This window comes from Aegilops tauschii, chromosome 6 (assembly GCF_002575655.3).
Source record: "Aegilops tauschii subsp. strangulata cultivar AL8/78 chromosome 6, Aet v6.0, whole genome shotgun sequence".
Classification (NCBI taxonomy): Eukaryota; Viridiplantae; Streptophyta; class Magnoliopsida; order Poales; family Poaceae; genus Aegilops; species Aegilops tauschii.
Window position 1 is genome coordinate 352,792,477 of NC_053040.3, and position 17,146 is coordinate 352,809,622.

Genomic DNA, 17,146 nt, shown 5'->3' on the forward strand with positions numbered 1-17,146 from the left:
CTCCTTACGATGTTGTATTACCGAGAGGGCACAGAGATATCTCTCCGACACATGGAGTACAAATCCCAGTCTCGACCCATGCCAACCCAACAGACACCTTCGGAGATACCTGTAGAGCATCTTTGTGATCACCCAGTTACGAAGTGACGTTTGATAGCACACAAGGTATTCCTCCGGTATCCGGGAGTTGCATGATCTCATGGTCTTAGGAATAGATACTTGGCATGAAGAAAGCTATAGCAATAAACTCAAGTGATACGATCGAATGTTAAGCTTACGGTTGGGTCTTGTCCATCACATCATTCTCCTAATGATGTGATCCCGTTATCAAATGACAACTCATGTCTATGGTTAGGAAACCTTAACCACCTTTGATCAACGAGTTAGTCTAGTAGAGGCTCACTAGGGACATAGTATTTGTTTATGTATTCACACTTGTATTTAAGTTTCCGATCAATACAATTCTAGCATGAATAATAAACCTTTATCATGAACAAGGAAATATGATAATAACCAATTTATTATTGCCTCTAGGGCATATTTCCAACATATTTGTTAGGATCCGTGAGCTGCCAGAGTGGACAAACGTAAACCCGGCCGAGATTGAGAACTTTTTTTTGGAATAGGCATTCTCCTTGAAAAAGACTGTCACTCCAAGCATCAAAGGGCCCCTTGAGGCTCCCACATAAGGCACAAATTCAAATTTGTTTATTATCTTAGGACAGAAGTTCTTTAGGTAAGCACTGTCAAAATTTTCTCTTTTAGTTTCTTAAAGACAGATGACTGAGAAGGCTAATTCTTCAGTTGTGTTTGAAAGGGCCAACCATTAGAATTAATGTCTCTCACATTTCAATTAAGAATTTTCCAGGATCTGTTCACCGAGGATCTGTTCATTATCATAATAAAAAGGGAGACTAATGGGTGCCCATTTTGTCAGACCAAAGCAATGGGCAAATTCTCTAACTATGGGAATGTACTGTAAAGAACTCCTCAAACAAACAATTTGCAACGTGATCAGCAAAAAACAGGCAAGCCAAAGCATCCACATCAAATCACGCATAGAGATCACACTGATTCAAATTATTATTGTGGGTGTGCATGTGTGTGTGCGCGCATGCGTGTGCGTGCGTGCGTGTGTGTGTGTGTCTGAACTCTACAGTCATTCTATGTTGCACTACTAAGATAGCACTATACTACGTATCCCGACAAGGAGTGAAGCAATATGAATCATGAATTGAATGTGGCAAAAGTAATAACAAGCTAAACTTCTACCCGCATCAAAAAAACTTCGATTGACGCTTCTCAGAACAGTGGTACTCTTTTATGTTCTTTTATAGCATCTTCAGCCAGGTACCTCTAATTCAACCCCTCAAACGCCCGCGGCCGCGCCCGGTCAGTGACCGGGCATGTGCGTTTTGAGCACCTATTTGTCCATCTGCGCAGTCACAATCCTTATTTTCTTCTTCATATGTCCGGTCACTTGCACGTGATTGGTGAAGATGAAGCGAGAGAAAGAAAACAATGAATAAAAAATGAGAAAAGGTGATCCGAGGTGGGGCCACGTCCTATGTGGCGGATTGATCGGGCGTGTCCGTGAGCCCTCATATCCTCCCCATATTTGAGATGGATATGAGGGTTCGCGGACAGCCCGGACATATAGGAAAGATATAACGGGTCCGGTTGGGTGAACTTTTTGCTACTTTTACTTCTCTCTCCTGTCCGGTCAGTGGTCCCCGTGCCCGCCCGGTCAATTTGAGAAGTCCGGCTGTAAATGCTCTCAGAGAGTGGCGTTCTTTTTTTCATAAAAGTAAAAGTGATATTTTAGTTAGCATACCTAAATGATTCGTTTCTTTGGAACAAGATTTTCATGGGCAAAGATTTCCTACGTGGTGTCCAAGAAAGATGACGCTTGCTCTACGTAGTCCCACGTACGTTGTGGGCCTGATGGGCCCCTGGAACAATCGTACAGCCCATGAGCGACAGAGAGATGCATGAGTGTGCACAAAAGTGGGCCCTCGCGCTGGAGCCACAGAGCCATGGAATCTCTCTCTTGGGGCTTCAGCTTCACTGCCGCCAGTGGTTGTTCGGTGGTTGTTTCCCGTGGGGTGCCATAACTACGTACAAAGGTAGTCACTTCCATATCTTTCACAAGATCTAAATAGCCTAAACAAACCAAGCTAGGCGAGATTTGCAAGCATAGCATAGGGTTGCTTGGACGCATCCGCGGCACACACCAGCGGGGAATGGCCAAAAGTGCCCATGATAAGACGCCCCCGTACCCCGCCATTTATGATGAGTCGGGGACTCGGAGCGGGTGGGTTTGAATGTTTGCTGCTGGTTGTGTGTACCTACACCACATCCGTGGCAAATTTGATCTATAGACGAAATCAAATCACAGAATAAACTATCCGTGAAACTATTTCACGCGGCGGATCTTTTTGTGTGACGCCCGACACGAAGGCGCCACACTACACTGTGCAACGCCTCACAGATAGGCGCTACACGGCCAGCGTCGCACCCGTGTGATCAGAAAATTACTAAGTCAGTGTGCAGCGCCTGAGAGCTAGGCCTAACTCCTAGGCGTTGCACTAGTGCGGCGCCTAGCTCCCAGGCGCTAGGCGCCACGGGTCAGCAGCGTGAAATAGTTTTACGGACAGTTTATTCTGTGATTTGATTTCGTATATAGGTCAAATTTGTTAAATTTGCCTACCTACACCACCGCCGGCCGTACGGTCACTTGTAATCATGCGAGGTGAAGATCGATGGTCCTTCCCTGCCGAGGGAGGCAGCAGAGCAGAGCAGCCAGTGCAAGCTGGCGTGACTCGTGAGAGACCCGGGGAGAAAAGTCCATGGATTCGGTGTGGACGGGCGGGGCGGACCAGGTGCGCCGTCGCCGGCGAGAAAGCAGGCCGTGCATGCGCCGGTACGGACGCGGCACCGCCGGCCGTTAATTTACCGCCGCCCCGCGCGGCGTTCGTTATGAATCCTGCACCGTGGTCGGTCTCTGCACGCTGCACGTAACTCCTAGTACGTGCGATCTGCTTCTGCGGCCGGCTTCTTGATGTGTGCATGCATTTCGTCGTCGTCGTCTCCCGCGCGCTGCGCACGTTTCATATGTGATGAGAAAGGAGAAAAGGAAAGGCTTGAGTAGCGGACAGCGCCTTGCCTTGTTCGCCGTACGCGTGTCCACGTAGGTAATGCCCGGGCTGCCACCTGAATAGCCTCTTTTGTCTCCCACGTAGGTGGTGCATTTAGAAGCGGTCGCCACCAGACAGCCATCCGCGAACCACCCTGCGGAAAACACTAGGCTCACACTCGTCCGTCGTCTTCCTCCTCTTCCTCTTCAACAAATAATCAACACCGCCAGTCGCCAGCGTGCGTGCGTGCTTTGGGGCCGTCCCGATCGATCGACACTGACGCGGGCACTGTGCCATGACTCGAGTGAATATTCGCGCCTAAAATTCAGTGCCGCGCTGATGGCGATCGAGTACCTATGAGGGTATACTCTACAATATGTCGACTATGAGAGTTGGAGTACCCAAGCAGAAACAGGCAGATCAGGAGGTGATCATGGGATGACATGACTAGCACGCACGACATGTGGGCGTACGCTAGTTGGGCGTGGGCGGTAGTACGCAATACGCCAAATTCGTACGTACCGGCCCGGGTATCCAATGCAAGTACGCAACGCATACGTCCAGGGCAAATAGCTAGCGATCGAGCTGTCCAGTGTCCACTCCACACATCCAAACCATATATGTGCCCGCCCAGCTCACCATCATGCAATTTACTACATGCACTCGTTCGTTGGTCAGTAGCTAGGTCGACGAAAAGTACAGTCGTGTCGTGCTATGGGTAAAACAACCGGCCGGTCTCATAGCACAGGTCAAAAGTGCATGCATAATAGTAGCATCTATCTTTTGAACTTCGCAAAAGCAAAAACAAAAAACTAACATTTTCAATAAAATAGGAGTGGTAGAGAGACAGACCGGCCTCATTGTACGGTAAATTTGTTTTTTTTTCCACCATCGGCTCCGAATCTAGTCGACATGGTACATTCTGAGGGAGGACGATGAGACCTGCCTAGCTCGTGCACGTTTGTGTTACTATATCACTTTTACTAATTTTCAGTCGTCTGAAAATGAATTGGTCTCAGGTCGTTTTTTAGTCCGTCCGATTTCGCACAAATCTTATCGCCTCGTTTGTCTTCAGTATCGTGTCCCCGGGGTGGTTCTGTCGGCTTTCGGGTTCGCGGGTCTGCAACGGGTATAGCCTTTTCGAATTTTCTATTCAGTCTTGTGGGGCGGTGGCTAGGAGGGGATCGGTGGGGGTTGGCCGAGGTGGGGCGGAGACGGCGGAGGGAAGGCGAGGGGATCCTCCGGTGATTAGTAGCGGAGATGGCGCGCGGCGAGTCTCCCCAGGGGGCTGCAGGTGGGAGAGATGCTGGCCTGGAGAGGAGCTTGGCGGAGCTGCCCCGTTGTGCGCGCCACAAGCAAGCTCCAGTCGGTGGAGGCGGCAGTAGTCGGCGGCGCCGGTGGGGCTCATCCGCGCATGGTATTTATTCGCCCCCCGCTATCCTCGCTCTGTGAATTCCATCCCATGTGTATTTACCCTCCTGCGCTGGGCGGATTCAGTTCGTCGTGATTGTAGCCGGGTCATGGACGTTCATCGCAGGGGCGGTTCAGTTCGCTGGTTTTGTGTGTCACAGCTTAGGCCATTCCAGTCGAGTTTTTGAGTGGTTCATCAGAAATGCCCCTGAATTTGCTGCAGGCACCTCTCCGCTCGTTTCCCCCAATTTTCCCCTCACCAAAATTTCCGCCTTGGTGTTGTCTTGGATGTAGTATGTAGATCTCCTTTTTCAGTCCGATTGAAATTTCACTGTAGTATGTTTATTGTAAGAATCTAGAGGCCCGAGGCATGTTTGCGTGGATTTTTTTCTCAGTTAGTCCCTGATCCATCATCAGGATTAGTGTAGGCATGTGCATCGATCAGTCCATTAGTTCACAGTTGCAGCTGCAAAGGTTGCTGGGGCATAATTGTTGAGAAGAAGATTAACATGGGCGGGCTGAAGCTCCATGGGTAACAAGAAGATTTAACTATAAGAAGATCAGAGAATTACAGAGAGTGTGCTCTGTTTTATGTATGTAACCCTGCCTACTGCACCTATTTTTTGCGCAGTGGCAATATCCCAATATGAAACCCAACAAGGGAACAAGGGATTTAGGGTTGTACTCCCTCCGTCCCATAATATAAGAACGTTTTTAACACTACACTAGTGTCAAAAACGTTCTTATATTACGGGACGGAGGGAGTACTTCTGAATGTGTCATGTCCGATCATTTTTTTGGATCTGAACATCAGAATTGGGACTGACTTTTTGTCTCTGTCCTAACTTAGGTGTGTGTGGATGTAGATGATCAGAGGCCCCTCTTTTTGTCTTGGATGTAGTTCTCCTTTTAGTCTGAGTGCAGTTTCACTATTGTATGTTTTATTGTAAGAATCTAGAGAGCCGGAGGCATGTTGTAGATGATGAGAGGCAGGTAACTGATTGAATGTGTTTTTCTCTCTGTAGGAGTACTATCGTGAAGAAACTGTAGAGTATCATTTTGCCAGCTTAATTTTGCTTTCTTACGTTAGATTAGTAATGGTTGTGATATATTTTTTCTGTAGATCTTTTTTGTTTGATGTATATCTCTTTTTTAGTCTGAGTGTAATTTCACTATAGTATGTTTATTGTAAGAATTTAGAGGCCCGAGTTATGTTATTATTTCACTATAGTATGTTTATTCTAGTGTTTCTAGTGATATGATATTATTCCATTTTTATGCTTAATTTTAGAAGTGCTACTAGTAGCCAAGTTGTAACATATTTCATTTTTATACTTCTACCATTTGTCAGTCTAGATTGTCATTTTGATCATGTTTTATAATTTTTGGTCAGGCATAGTCGATTTTTTTCCATCATGTTCAAGTGGATGTTTTTCTTAGTGTGTGAAGACAGATTTTTTAGGTATGCTTTGCTTCAGATTTTTTATGGTATACCCAGCAATCAGATTTCTTAGGGTCAGCCTAGGTTATGTATACGCAGTCTAGTTTTTTTTCTCTGGGAATTGGAAAGCCAGCTCTGTTTGTTCATTTTTTAGTTGTCGATAGCTAGAAAAAAATTATGTTCTAACCCAAAGAAAAGGCCTCCGTGATTTCCTCTTGTTGGTCAGATTTAGTCAGTCGATCAGATCCATTAATGTTTCACCCAGAGCCATCTGATAAAGCTTTCAATGCATTTTTTGTTTCTATAGTTGATCATTTTTTAGCCATGTTTCCCTATAAAGCAAAACTTCTTCAAGTTAAGTTCATTGTTGAGTTTAAGTTCAATCATTCTTACTTCAGTATACCGACAAACAGTTTTTCCCTATTCACCATGTGCCTTATAGATGGAGTACCAAATCTGCATGTCTGACGACTATAGAGGCCACAAAGCAACTGGCAGATCATTTTTGGAATACGTTTTGGGAGCAGGGGGCATCATCACTGCTGTTTACATGACCTCCAAGGACGGCGTATCAGCTTCAACAATGGTTGAAGGAATTTCTCATGGAGAAGAACCTAAGGGTCGACACCTCTATGAAGATTACTATCAGGCCCAACGACTCTGGAGAACTTGTTGAGTCTTTGGGAGCTTTCCCTAGTGCTTAAGTTTTCCATCTTTAGCAGATCGTTTATTCTGCATATGTCTTATAGATTCATTTATAAGTCTAGCAATAAACACACACACACACACACACACACACACACACACAAGAGAAGTTTGGCTCTTTCACTCACATAAATATTTCTCTGTCAGTTTCGACACAAGTTTCAAGGTATAAAAAATATGAATCAATTTTTCATCCCTCCCTTTGACCTGCATGAACGCATCTTCTTGGCTTCCAAATTTCCAATGCACATATCTTGCATATCCTCATTCGCACTGCTATTCACCTGTAAAATTCAGTCTTTTCAGATATAGTATGAACTCAAGAACATATATGTGATGAAGAAGCAGTAAGCATGAAACCAAGAAGATGCAACAACTTTAGTTTTATTCTGTAGCTTTCTCCTGGTACTCATTTCTTTAGTGTTAGGTTTGTTAGCTATTTAGTATTGTTTTTAGTCCAAAGTCTCCATGTATTCTCTATTCTCAGCCTCCGTGGTTTCAGTATTTCAGTGATTACTCTTCATTCTTCATTGATTTATTCTCTATTGTCTCATGTTTTCTTAGTCATCCTTTTTCTTAGTCATTCTGATTTAGTCAGTTTTGAGTTCTCAGCCTTCATTTAGTCTTCTTGTCAATCATCCATTATTTTTTTCCAGATTGTCTAGTTATTCTGTCCAGTTATTTCATTGATTAGTCTTCATTTTATCAGTTTTTCTAGGACGAGTTTGTCTATGTATTTTCATTTTCATTGTTTATTCTTTAGTATCTCAGTTCTAGTTTCAGTTATCATTGTTATTATCATTAGGCTCCGCCACTCAGTCTTTGCTCGGGTTTAAGTTTATTAAACTCACTTCTCAGTCTTGTGTTTCAGTTATCAGTGTTTCATTTTACTTGTCATTCAGAATTTCTTTGTGTGCTAGTTGTTGTCTGTCTTGAGACATTGTATGGGTAGATTCAGTCCTTCATTTTTTGTTTTCCACTCTTACTCATTCCTTTTAGTTATCTTTGTCTTTTATCCCAAAGTCTTCAGTTATCATTCATGTTGTTATTTCAGTCAGTCATTATTGTGAATTCTCAGTTCTCATTTTTTTTCTTCAGTCTTCACTGTTAGCTGATTTGTTCAGCCTCAAGGCATAGCTACCTTTGTTTCAGTCTATCTACTCCCTCCGTCCCATAATGTAAGACGTTTTTTGACACTAGTGTAGTATCAGAAAGCGTCTTACATTATGGGACGGAGGGAGTACCTTTTTAGGTTTCTATCAGAATGAGTTTCTTTGTTGATCTGTAGACAATTTTCTTATTTAACAGCCAGGGTTTTGTGTTTTGTGTTTTTCATTCTTTGTATCTCATTATTTTCAGTCCTTTCTCCATTTTGTCATTGTTCACTTAATGTCCATTGATCATTTCATCATTTCTCGTTGTTTAGTTTTTGTATCTCATTATTTATATACGTCATTATTTCTCAGTGAGGGGCGCAAATTTCTCAGTTTTTGTATGCCAGTACTCGGTTATTTGTCCTCTGTATTTTGCTGATCCATTTATATTTATGTAATATTCCTTAGTGTTTGTATCTCATTATTTATATAAGCATATAAGCTTACAGTTTCTCTAGTATTGCAGTCTTGAAGTTCATATTCCTCACTCACTGTGCGGTTTTTATTCAGCATTGATTCATCATCTTTTAGTTTTTAGTAAAGTTATTTAGTCCATGTTTTGTATTGAGCAGCATGAGCAGGTGATGTACTGTGAAGACTAAGTAGTTTCTTCAGTTACTTTTTGTCATTGTCTAGCATGATCAGTTGTTCCTTTCTATAAGTCAAAATTCATTTTACTTGTTGCGTTTTCGTCAGTCTCTGTTTTTTTCATGTACTTCTTAGTTTATGTTTAGCTCTTTTTAGTATTACCTTTTACCAAGGGAAGTTGCCTCTAGCCTGGACACCGGAGAGAAGGGGCTTGTGGAATGTGATCTACAGTATAGCTGCATATGACACCGCCCCTAATGACCGCATCGTCTTCAAGAGTGGATGGAGAGAGTTTCCAGCAAGAATAAGTGTTGTTGATGTTGGAACAGCTGTACTATTCACTTTCAAGATCAGTGCTCATGAGGATATTGGAGATGATAGTCGTTGTCCATGTCCTCACGGCGGGTGCCTGAGTCTACTAGTTGACAAGCTTCAGTCGAGTTGGATCTCAATTTTCATTAGCTTTGCACTAGCGTAGCCTTTCTCTATCATGTCACTTTTTGTGTGTTTATCTGCATGTACTGAATCTATATAATGTGTGCTTTGCACATGTGGCATGATACCACCAGAACCTACTGCATATGTACCTATGTTGCATTGGTTCCAGCTTTTTGGGTTGGCAGTTATATAAGTTATTGCATGTCTATTTTAGTGCTCATTCACTCTCACCATTTTCTTTAGATAACTAGCATTTTTACAGTAATGCAGTGTGTTTTTCTGAGAATATATGTGTAGGTATGTTCAGGTTTGTCATCCAAAATGTAGAGTTTTTGACCGTACAGAGGACCTTTCTCAGGTATGCTCGTGACTGTGAAGTACAGCAAAAAGATGATGTATATGTCATACAATGGGGCTCCAGGGGCAGCTGTATGCGTTGAGTATTTGCGAAACTAAATAGTGCCCCATCCATCTTTAATTATGTGGAAAGAGTGAGGCACTAGGAAGGTGATGCCTCCATTGTACATGCCCTTATCTTCCTTTGAGTGTGTAGCCTTGGTGTCACAAAAAAGCAGACCGAAGATGCAGGAGTGTGTATGGTACTGGAGACAGACTTTTGTGTGTGGGCGACCGTAATCGGGTCAGAATCTGTTTACCCGGTCCGTTAGCGGTGTGGCTGGTTTGGTGTGGGGTAGCGGGCCAGCAGGAGGAAATTCGACTGAATGTACTGAAGAAATCAGTCGTTTTTTTCTAGCAAAACTGACCCGTTCCTCGTAAAAAAGCAAAACTGACTCAAGACCTGAGTATTTAGCAAAACTGACTCAGATCTGAGCTCGCCCACGTGTAAACACACAATTGGCTGAAAAATTCGACCTAAAACGAAATAGAAAACAGACGTCTGTTGATTAGATAGTCCCTACTATATACTAGTACACTACTACTATTGTGTAGCGGAATAGACCAGGCGTGCGTACTAGTGTATGCTGTACCATAAGAAAAGAACGCCCTACCCACCACCCCCGCCAAAGTCCAGTGTTGATGGGAGCGCCTATACATAGAGACAAGGTGAATAAAGGGATCGCGCATAATGACGTGGATCAAAGGCGCCGAGAGATTAGATGGATTCCTTATGTTTGCGTTGTGTGGGTGAAGAGGCAACAGAGAAATAGTGGGCTGAAACTTACGTGGGGCAAGAAAAAAGAGTCTAGGGACGTCTTTAAGTCTTTAGACCATCCTCAGCAGATTGGATACTTGGGTACACGTCTCTCTCCGGCCTCTCCTCTCTCTGCTCATCACGAAGCTAGACAACCGATAGGTGGAAAGGAAGATGCTCCTATCCTATCAGGTCTATTTTTTTTTCATTTTGGAGACCAAGCTATATGTATGTATTCTATAAAGCTACACACCTACGCAAACAGCCCTCACGATATTGAATTGGTAAGAATTTTTGCTTGCGTGTACGCAGATATCGCCGATCGTAACGTAATCATCACCAAAAGAAGAAAAAGGGAGTATGCACAAAAATGTACGTACACCCCGCGGCGTATGCGTATGCGTACAGCACGACGAAATGGACCCGATTAGGACGGGCAGGCGAAAAGCCAAAGAAAAACGGAAATGCTTGCAATTGCATCCCCATGGAAGCAAGTCATTTTAGTCTAGTATAGTACTAGTAATAACTAGGATCCATCCAAGTGTCCCAAACCAGCGCGAAATTAGGAGGCGTCCACAGAGGCAGCAAGCACGTCACGATTGCGGCAGCTAGTTGGGGACATGCACAGCACCGCACGTACGGCTCGCCATCGTTTTCGCTCCTACAGTAGCATTTTCCGCGCTGGGGCTCGTGTACGGTGACGCGAGACGCCAAAGCCCCCGACCCCCGTGCCCCTGTACGCGCGCGTCTGCGTCGTCACCTCATGGACGGACGGTGGCCCGTGGAAACCCTGTGCTGCCGCCTGATCCCGTGGCCACGAGCGCCCGTTGGTACCAGCGCGCAAACGGCTACATGATCCAGCCAGACCCGAGGGAATCCGCCCTGCGTCCCCCGCATTGGAGGAGCTATCCATCCGATTCGGCTGGCGCTGCTAGCTGTTCCTCTCCCCCACCACGTCGACCCCTCCCCGGCCCCGGGCATGCATGCGGGATGCGGCCACGGGGCTTGCACAGTGCGGCTTCCTCCTTTTCCTGATGGATGGGAGGGAGGGCGCACAGTGGCGGCTTGTGCTGGGGTCAACATAGTAACATCCATGCATGCATTGCATTGCGTGGTGTGCGAGCACTACAGTGGTGTGGTAGGGGAGACGGCGTTGTTACCATGCACGGAGACGGAGGGAGTGTGCGCATAAATGGGTTGCTCTGTGCGGCATCTCAAGAGCCACAAGTATCTCTGGCCCCGGCTGGGAGCACGGAAGGAGCGCATTCATTGATGTGGTACGTGCCAAAGCTCCTACCTTTTACAGCTGCGTGCGTGTACCCAGAGCAGCTGACGCTGACGCTGACGCTGACGCGCCCTCACCCCCACCCGATAGCTAGCTAGCTAGCTGCCGCCATGCAGTCGCTCGTGGAGGATTGAAAATAAAATAGACGAACAAAAGTGATGTGCAAGCATTGGCGGCAGAAATCTCATATTTGACCTGAGGACGAAATCAAATCACAAACTGACCTGCTTTTGAAAAAATTTCATCGGCTAACCCTTTCGTGTAGCGCCCGACAGCTAGGCGCCGCACACTACCATGCAGCGCATCTGCCTTAGGCGTCGCACCTCCTGCCAGCGTGGCAGCCCTGGTCCAGTTGCGGCCCCACAGACAGCACTGCAGCTGCCACACTGTGTAAAGTGCAGCGCCTATCGCTTGGGCGCTGCACATTGACTTAAGCCGCATCGGGCCAGCCCCTCCCAGCAGTTCTTCCCCCTCTGAGGAAGTTGCTCTGTTTACAGAGAGCGGCGGCGGCGCCGCCCCCTTCGGATCCCCCCACACCCCTCTCAGATCTGAAGTTTTGAGGTCCGGATTCGATCTCCAATCCCTCCTACTAGGTAAACTCCTCCGTTCCCTTTCTTTTCCTCCGTAAATGCGTTGCAATTTTAGGGATTTGCCCAAGATTAGGTGGAACCTTTGATTTGCTTGGTTTGGATCTTTGTTTGCCCAAGATTAGGTGGAACCTTTGATCCCCCACACACACTATATGATTCTTGTTAGTGAAACCTAGATTGTAAATTTTTCTAGATATATATGAGATGCCTAGTTTTGTAGATAATTATGAGATGTTGAGTTTTGTAGCTATATGTGAGATGTTGAGTTTTTTTAGATATATATGAAATGTTGAGTTTATTTGAAATATGAGATGTTGATTTACTTGAACACATATGACATACTAGATATATATGATAATTTACAATCATTTATTCATTGTGTGAGAAGGAGATGTTGAGATTCTTGTAGATGAATACATATGAGATGTTTAGATGAACACATATGAAATGTTGAGTGTTTACCGATATTTGAGATGAACTCATATATGTTTATTGTTGAAATTTGTAAGGATGGTTTGGCTTCTCGACGATGTCTACGACACGAAACACCGGGCCTACATGATGCGCGAGAAGGAGATGGTAATAACGAGTAATCTAAATATTTTGCAAATTTGCCTTAAGTTGAAATTTACATGCCCTAAGATTTGTCATTACTTGTTTTTTGCAGAAGCTTGAACCTTTGAAGATTCGGTATCACGGGGTCTCTGGTCCTGCCATGCCTTACGATGAGTGGTACACATCGTACATCAAGCAGGCATGACTACTCCCGTGGATTCAGTTGGTCAGCCGGTCCACGCCGAATCTGAACGCTCCACTGGTGTCCGCTCTTGCTGATCGGTGGAGGCCGGAGACGCATAGTTTCCATCTTCGGACTGGGGAGATGACCGTGACGCTCGAGGATGTCTCGTTGATCACCGGTCTTGCTATCGACGGGATGCCTCTCTGTATGAGCACCGATTCTGATGGCTCCTACTGAGGCTGAGGCTGATGTAGAGGAGGGAGAAGAGAAGAAGAAGAGGGAAAGGAAAGCAGCCGAAGCTGCTTTCACGTGGATTCAAACTCACTTTGCGACGTGCCCTCCGGATGCCACTGATGATGTGATCCAGACACATGCTCGTGTCTACATGTGGTATGTTGTGTTGAGGACTTTGTTTCCTGACTCCACTGGCAAGAACGCTCCATGGATGTGGCTGAAGGCGTTGACCGTCTTCGATAGCAAATGGAGCTGGGGTTCAGCGACTCTTGCCTACTTGTACCGACATGTAGTTGGTCTGTTTTGTGATCAACTCATTTCTTCATTAGCAATGCAAGCTTGCTGTCAAGTTAACATTGTTTTTCTTTCATATGCAGCTGGACGATGCGTGTTGCAGGATCACAGATAGTGCAGGCATTGGTGGTAATATGCTTCTACTTTCTGTATGGAGCTGGGAGCGTCTGCCTGTTGGACGCCCGAAGAGCGTCAGGTTTAATCCTTGGTATGAAGATGAAGATGACGAATTACGGCGCCCCACTTGGGCTTACAAGTGGGATGTGGTTTCCGAGATGACGAACGATGTCAATCTCATGTACCAGAAGTACGTTGCCGAGTTGGACACGATTACGCCTGAGCAGGTAACGAGGTCATTACTTCAGTCATTTCTCATGTTTGCCTGAAAAAAAGTCACCAATTTTGCATTGTTGCCCTATTTCATAGGTGGAATGGCAGCCATATGGCGCCAATGACAGACTTGGGTACACCCCGGAGTTTAGCATCAACCCGATGTGCTTGCGGGATAGGGATCTCTGGCTTATGCGGTGCGCACTGATATGCAACTGGGCTGTTGAGTTTCATTTGCCACATCGCGTGTTTCGTCAGTTTGGTCTGTTCCAGCCTCACCCGCCGGAATGGGTGGATACGGACAAAGAACTTCATAGGTAAGAGAGCGTATCGACTAAGCATCGTTAGTCCTTCTTGATTTTGCTAATGTTTGGTATTGTACCATGCAGGTTGGACAGGAGAAGGCAGCGGAAGATAAAGGACTGGGACAAGCATCATGCTTCGTATGTTACCCTCTTCCAGCTTTGCGTGGAGCAAGCTCGTAGCAGTGCACGCGCCCAGCTTCGTGAGCATAACCCACTTGCTTTTGATAACTACATACGATGGCTTCTTGAAAATACTCGAGTTGAGATATGCCCGCCGGCATATAATGAGGATATTCTTGAAGAACCCGTGAACTTTGAGGATCTATCAAAGGGGAAGTACAACAGAGATGTCAGGGTAGGGCAAGGAGTCCCTGCTGTTCCGGTGATTAACTATGTGGTAAAGTGTTCCTTCTTTACTTTCCCGTTGGCCGTATTACACATGTCTGAATGGCTAACGTGTTCATTCTTTCTCATCCGCAGCGCACCGAGATCAAGAAAGCAGCTGATGAGAGCCAGTCTATTCTGGAGAACACACCGGTTGGAAAAGGCAATGATGATGGTTCACTACGAGCATTCCTCAAGGTACATATCGCATTCACTATGAGAGCCAGTCTATGTTGTGGAGTTTGATATCTTCCACACTTGTTTATGTTACAGCGTCAGGCCAGGAAGTTAAGGCGGTTATCGAATCTTCTCGGTTGCCGTGATCCCGAATTTGATGAACCATCTGCCTCCAGGTCTGGTACACCATCAGACCCCTCATCTCACCATCAGGGGGACGATGTGAGTTCCTCATATGCTTATCTGGATGATGAGGGTGCGGTCACCCAAGAGGTATGACTAATCCTTTAGATGTGATTCTCACTTGATTACGACGCCGCTCTTCACCATATTGTTTGATTGTGTGATAGGGCCATGACATTGATGATGACATGACTTTGGCGGACGCTCAACTTCGGTCCCCATATGTGTTCAAGCCTAGGCAGCCCAGACGCCGGTACACGCCCAACGACTTTGACAACAGAGGCAACCCAAAGGTGGTCGTAGGAACCTCGCGGATGGCTAGCTTGGATCATGAGGCGGAGGCGGAGGAGGAAGTGCAGGAAGAGGAGGCTCGTCCACCCAGGAAGAAGAAGATAGCCTGCAGGCGTGGCACCAGGAACACGCGTGGAAAGCATTAGTGCTTGTGTTTGTTAGTGCTCTTGTAGCCGTTTCATTAGGTTGATGAACTTGTGAGGTTATGTTATATGTTGGTGAACTCTTACTAGTGTGGTATTTGTGTTTGCGAAGTAGTAGTAATGTTGAATTGTCCTAAATGATGTGATGTTCAAGTTATTAGTTGTCTTTGTTCAGTATTTGTGTTTACAGTAATTTTAGTTATGTTGAACAAGTTATGTGAGTGCTGCATGAGCCCAAAATGGCATCTGTTTCTGTAATTTGGCAGTTAACGGCACTGCAGTGTTTGGGAACGTAGCAATAATTCAAAATTTTCCTACGTGCCACCAAGATCAATCTAGGAGATGCTAGCAACGAGAGAGAGGGAGTGCATCTTCATACCCTTGAAGATCGCTAAGCGGAAGCGTTACAAGAACGCGGTTGATGGAGTCGTACTCGCAGCGATTCAAATCACGGAAGATCCGATCTAGCGGCGAACGGACGGCGCCTCCGTGTTCAACACACGTACAGCCCGGGGACGTCTCCTCCTTCTTGATCCAGCAAGGGGAGAGGAGAAGTTGAGGGAGAACTCCAGCAGCACGACGGCGTGGTGGCAATGGAGCTCGTGGTTCTCCGGCAGAGCTTCGCTAAGCACTACGGAGGAGGAGAAGGAGGTGTATGAGGAGGGAGGGCTGCGCCAGGGAAGAGGTGCGGCTGCCCTCCCACCCCTCCACTATATATAGGGGCAAGGGGAGAGGGGGAGGCGCCCTAGGGTTTCCCCTAGGGGGTGGCGGCCAAGCAGATTGGATCTCCCTAGGGAAAATCCTAGGGAGACTTGCCCCCCAAGCCAAGCAGGTGGAGGCTTGCCTCCCAAGCCAGGTGGAGGCGCCCCACCTCCCCAAGTAATGTGGGAAAGGGTGTGGGGGGCGCACCACCCCTTAGTGGGCTGGTTTGCCCCTTCCCCTTTGGCCCATGAGGCCCTCCAACACTTGCCGGGGCTCCCGAAACACCTTTCGGTCATGCTGGCCATAGCCTGGTACCCCCGGAACACTTCCGGACTCCAATACCCTTCGTCCAATATATCGATCTTCACCGCCGGACCATTCCGGAACTCCTCGTGATGTCCGGGATCTCATCCGGGACTCCGAACAACCTTCGGTAACCACATACTATTTCCCATAACAACTCTAGCGTCACCGAACCTTAAGTGTGTAGACCCTACGGGTTCGGGAACCATGCAGACATGACCGAGACACCTCTCCGTCCAATAACCAATAGCGGGATCTGGATACCCATATTGGCTCCCACATGTTCCACGATGATCTCATCGGATGAATAACGATGTCGGGGATTCAATGAATCCTGTATACAATTCCCTTTGTCTATCGGTATGTTACTTGCCCGAGTTCGATCATCGGTATCCCAATACCTCGTTCAATCTCGTTACCGGCAAGTCTCTTTACTCGTTACATAACGCATGATCCCGTGGCTAACTCATTAGTCACATTGAGCTCATTATGATGATGCATTACCGAGTGGGCCCAGAGATACCTCTCCGTCATACGGAGTGACAAATCCCAGTCTCGATTTGTGCCAACCCAACAGACACTTTCGGAGATACCTGTAGTGCACCTTTATAGCCACCCAGTTACGTTGTGACGTTTGGTACACCCAAAGCATTCCTACGGTATCCGGGAGTTGCACAATCTCATGGTCTAAGGAAATGATACTTGACATTAGAAAAGCTCTTAGCAAACGAACTACACGATCTTGTGCTATGCTTAGGATTGGGTCTTGTCCATCACATCATTCTCCTAATGATGTGATCCCGTTATCAATGACATCCAATGTCCATGGTCAGGAAACCATAACCATCTATTGATCAACGAGCTAGTCAACTAGAGGCTTACTAGGGACATGTTGTGGTCTATGTATTCACACATGTATTACGGTTTCCAGTTAATACAATTATAGCATGAACAATAGACAATTATCATGAACAAGGAAATACAATAATAACCATTTTATTATTGCCTCTAGGGCATATTTCCAACAGTCTCCCACTTGCACTAGAGTCAATAATCTAGTTCACATCACTATGTGATTGTAATGAATCCAACACCCATGGGGTTTGTTCATATCTCGCTTGTGAGAGAGGTTTTTAGTCAACGGGTCTGAACCTTCCAGA

At 46.1% G+C, this 17,146-nt stretch overlaps 1 protein-coding gene and 1 long non-coding RNA gene across 2 annotated transcripts; both read left to right on the plus strand.

Annotated features, from left to right (window-relative positions):
- The first annotated feature begins 4,051 nt into the window (after positions 1 to 4,051).
- LOC120966515 (uncharacterized) lies at positions 4,052 to 9,086 on the plus strand. The gene is made up of 2 exons (XR_005760327.2): positions 4,052 to 4,554; positions 5,941 to 9,086. It is a non-coding gene; the product is annotated as an uncharacterized lncRNA (long non-coding RNA).
- Positions 9,087 to 12,411: 3,325 nt separating this feature from the next.
- Positions 12,412 to 15,174, plus strand: LOC120967081 (uncharacterized). The gene is made up of 8 exons (XM_073502046.1): positions 12,412 to 12,480; positions 12,569 to 12,655; positions 13,252 to 13,512; positions 13,595 to 13,815; positions 13,888 to 14,200; positions 14,284 to 14,385; positions 14,461 to 14,637; positions 14,715 to 15,174. Exons 1-8 carry the CDS (start codon positions 12,412 to 12,414, stop codon positions 14,982 to 14,984), a joined length of 1,500 nt encoding a protein of 499 aa, XP_073358147.1. The 3' UTR covers positions 14,985 to 15,174.
- Positions 15,175 to 17,146: the final 1,972 nt, after the last annotated feature.

Coding starts and splice junctions, on each gene's coding strand:
- LOC120967081 (XM_073502046.1), top strand. CDS start 12,412: ATGGTTTGGCTTCTCGACGATGTCTACGACACGAAACACCGGGCCTAC. Junction 12,656..13,251: donor ACACATCGTACATCAAGCAG/GCATGACTACTC, acceptor TTTCATATGCAG/CTGGACGATGCGTGTTGCAG. Junction 14,638..14,714: donor AGGGTGCGGTCACCCAAGAG/GTATGACTAATC, acceptor ATTGTGTGATAG/GGCCATGACATTGATGATGA.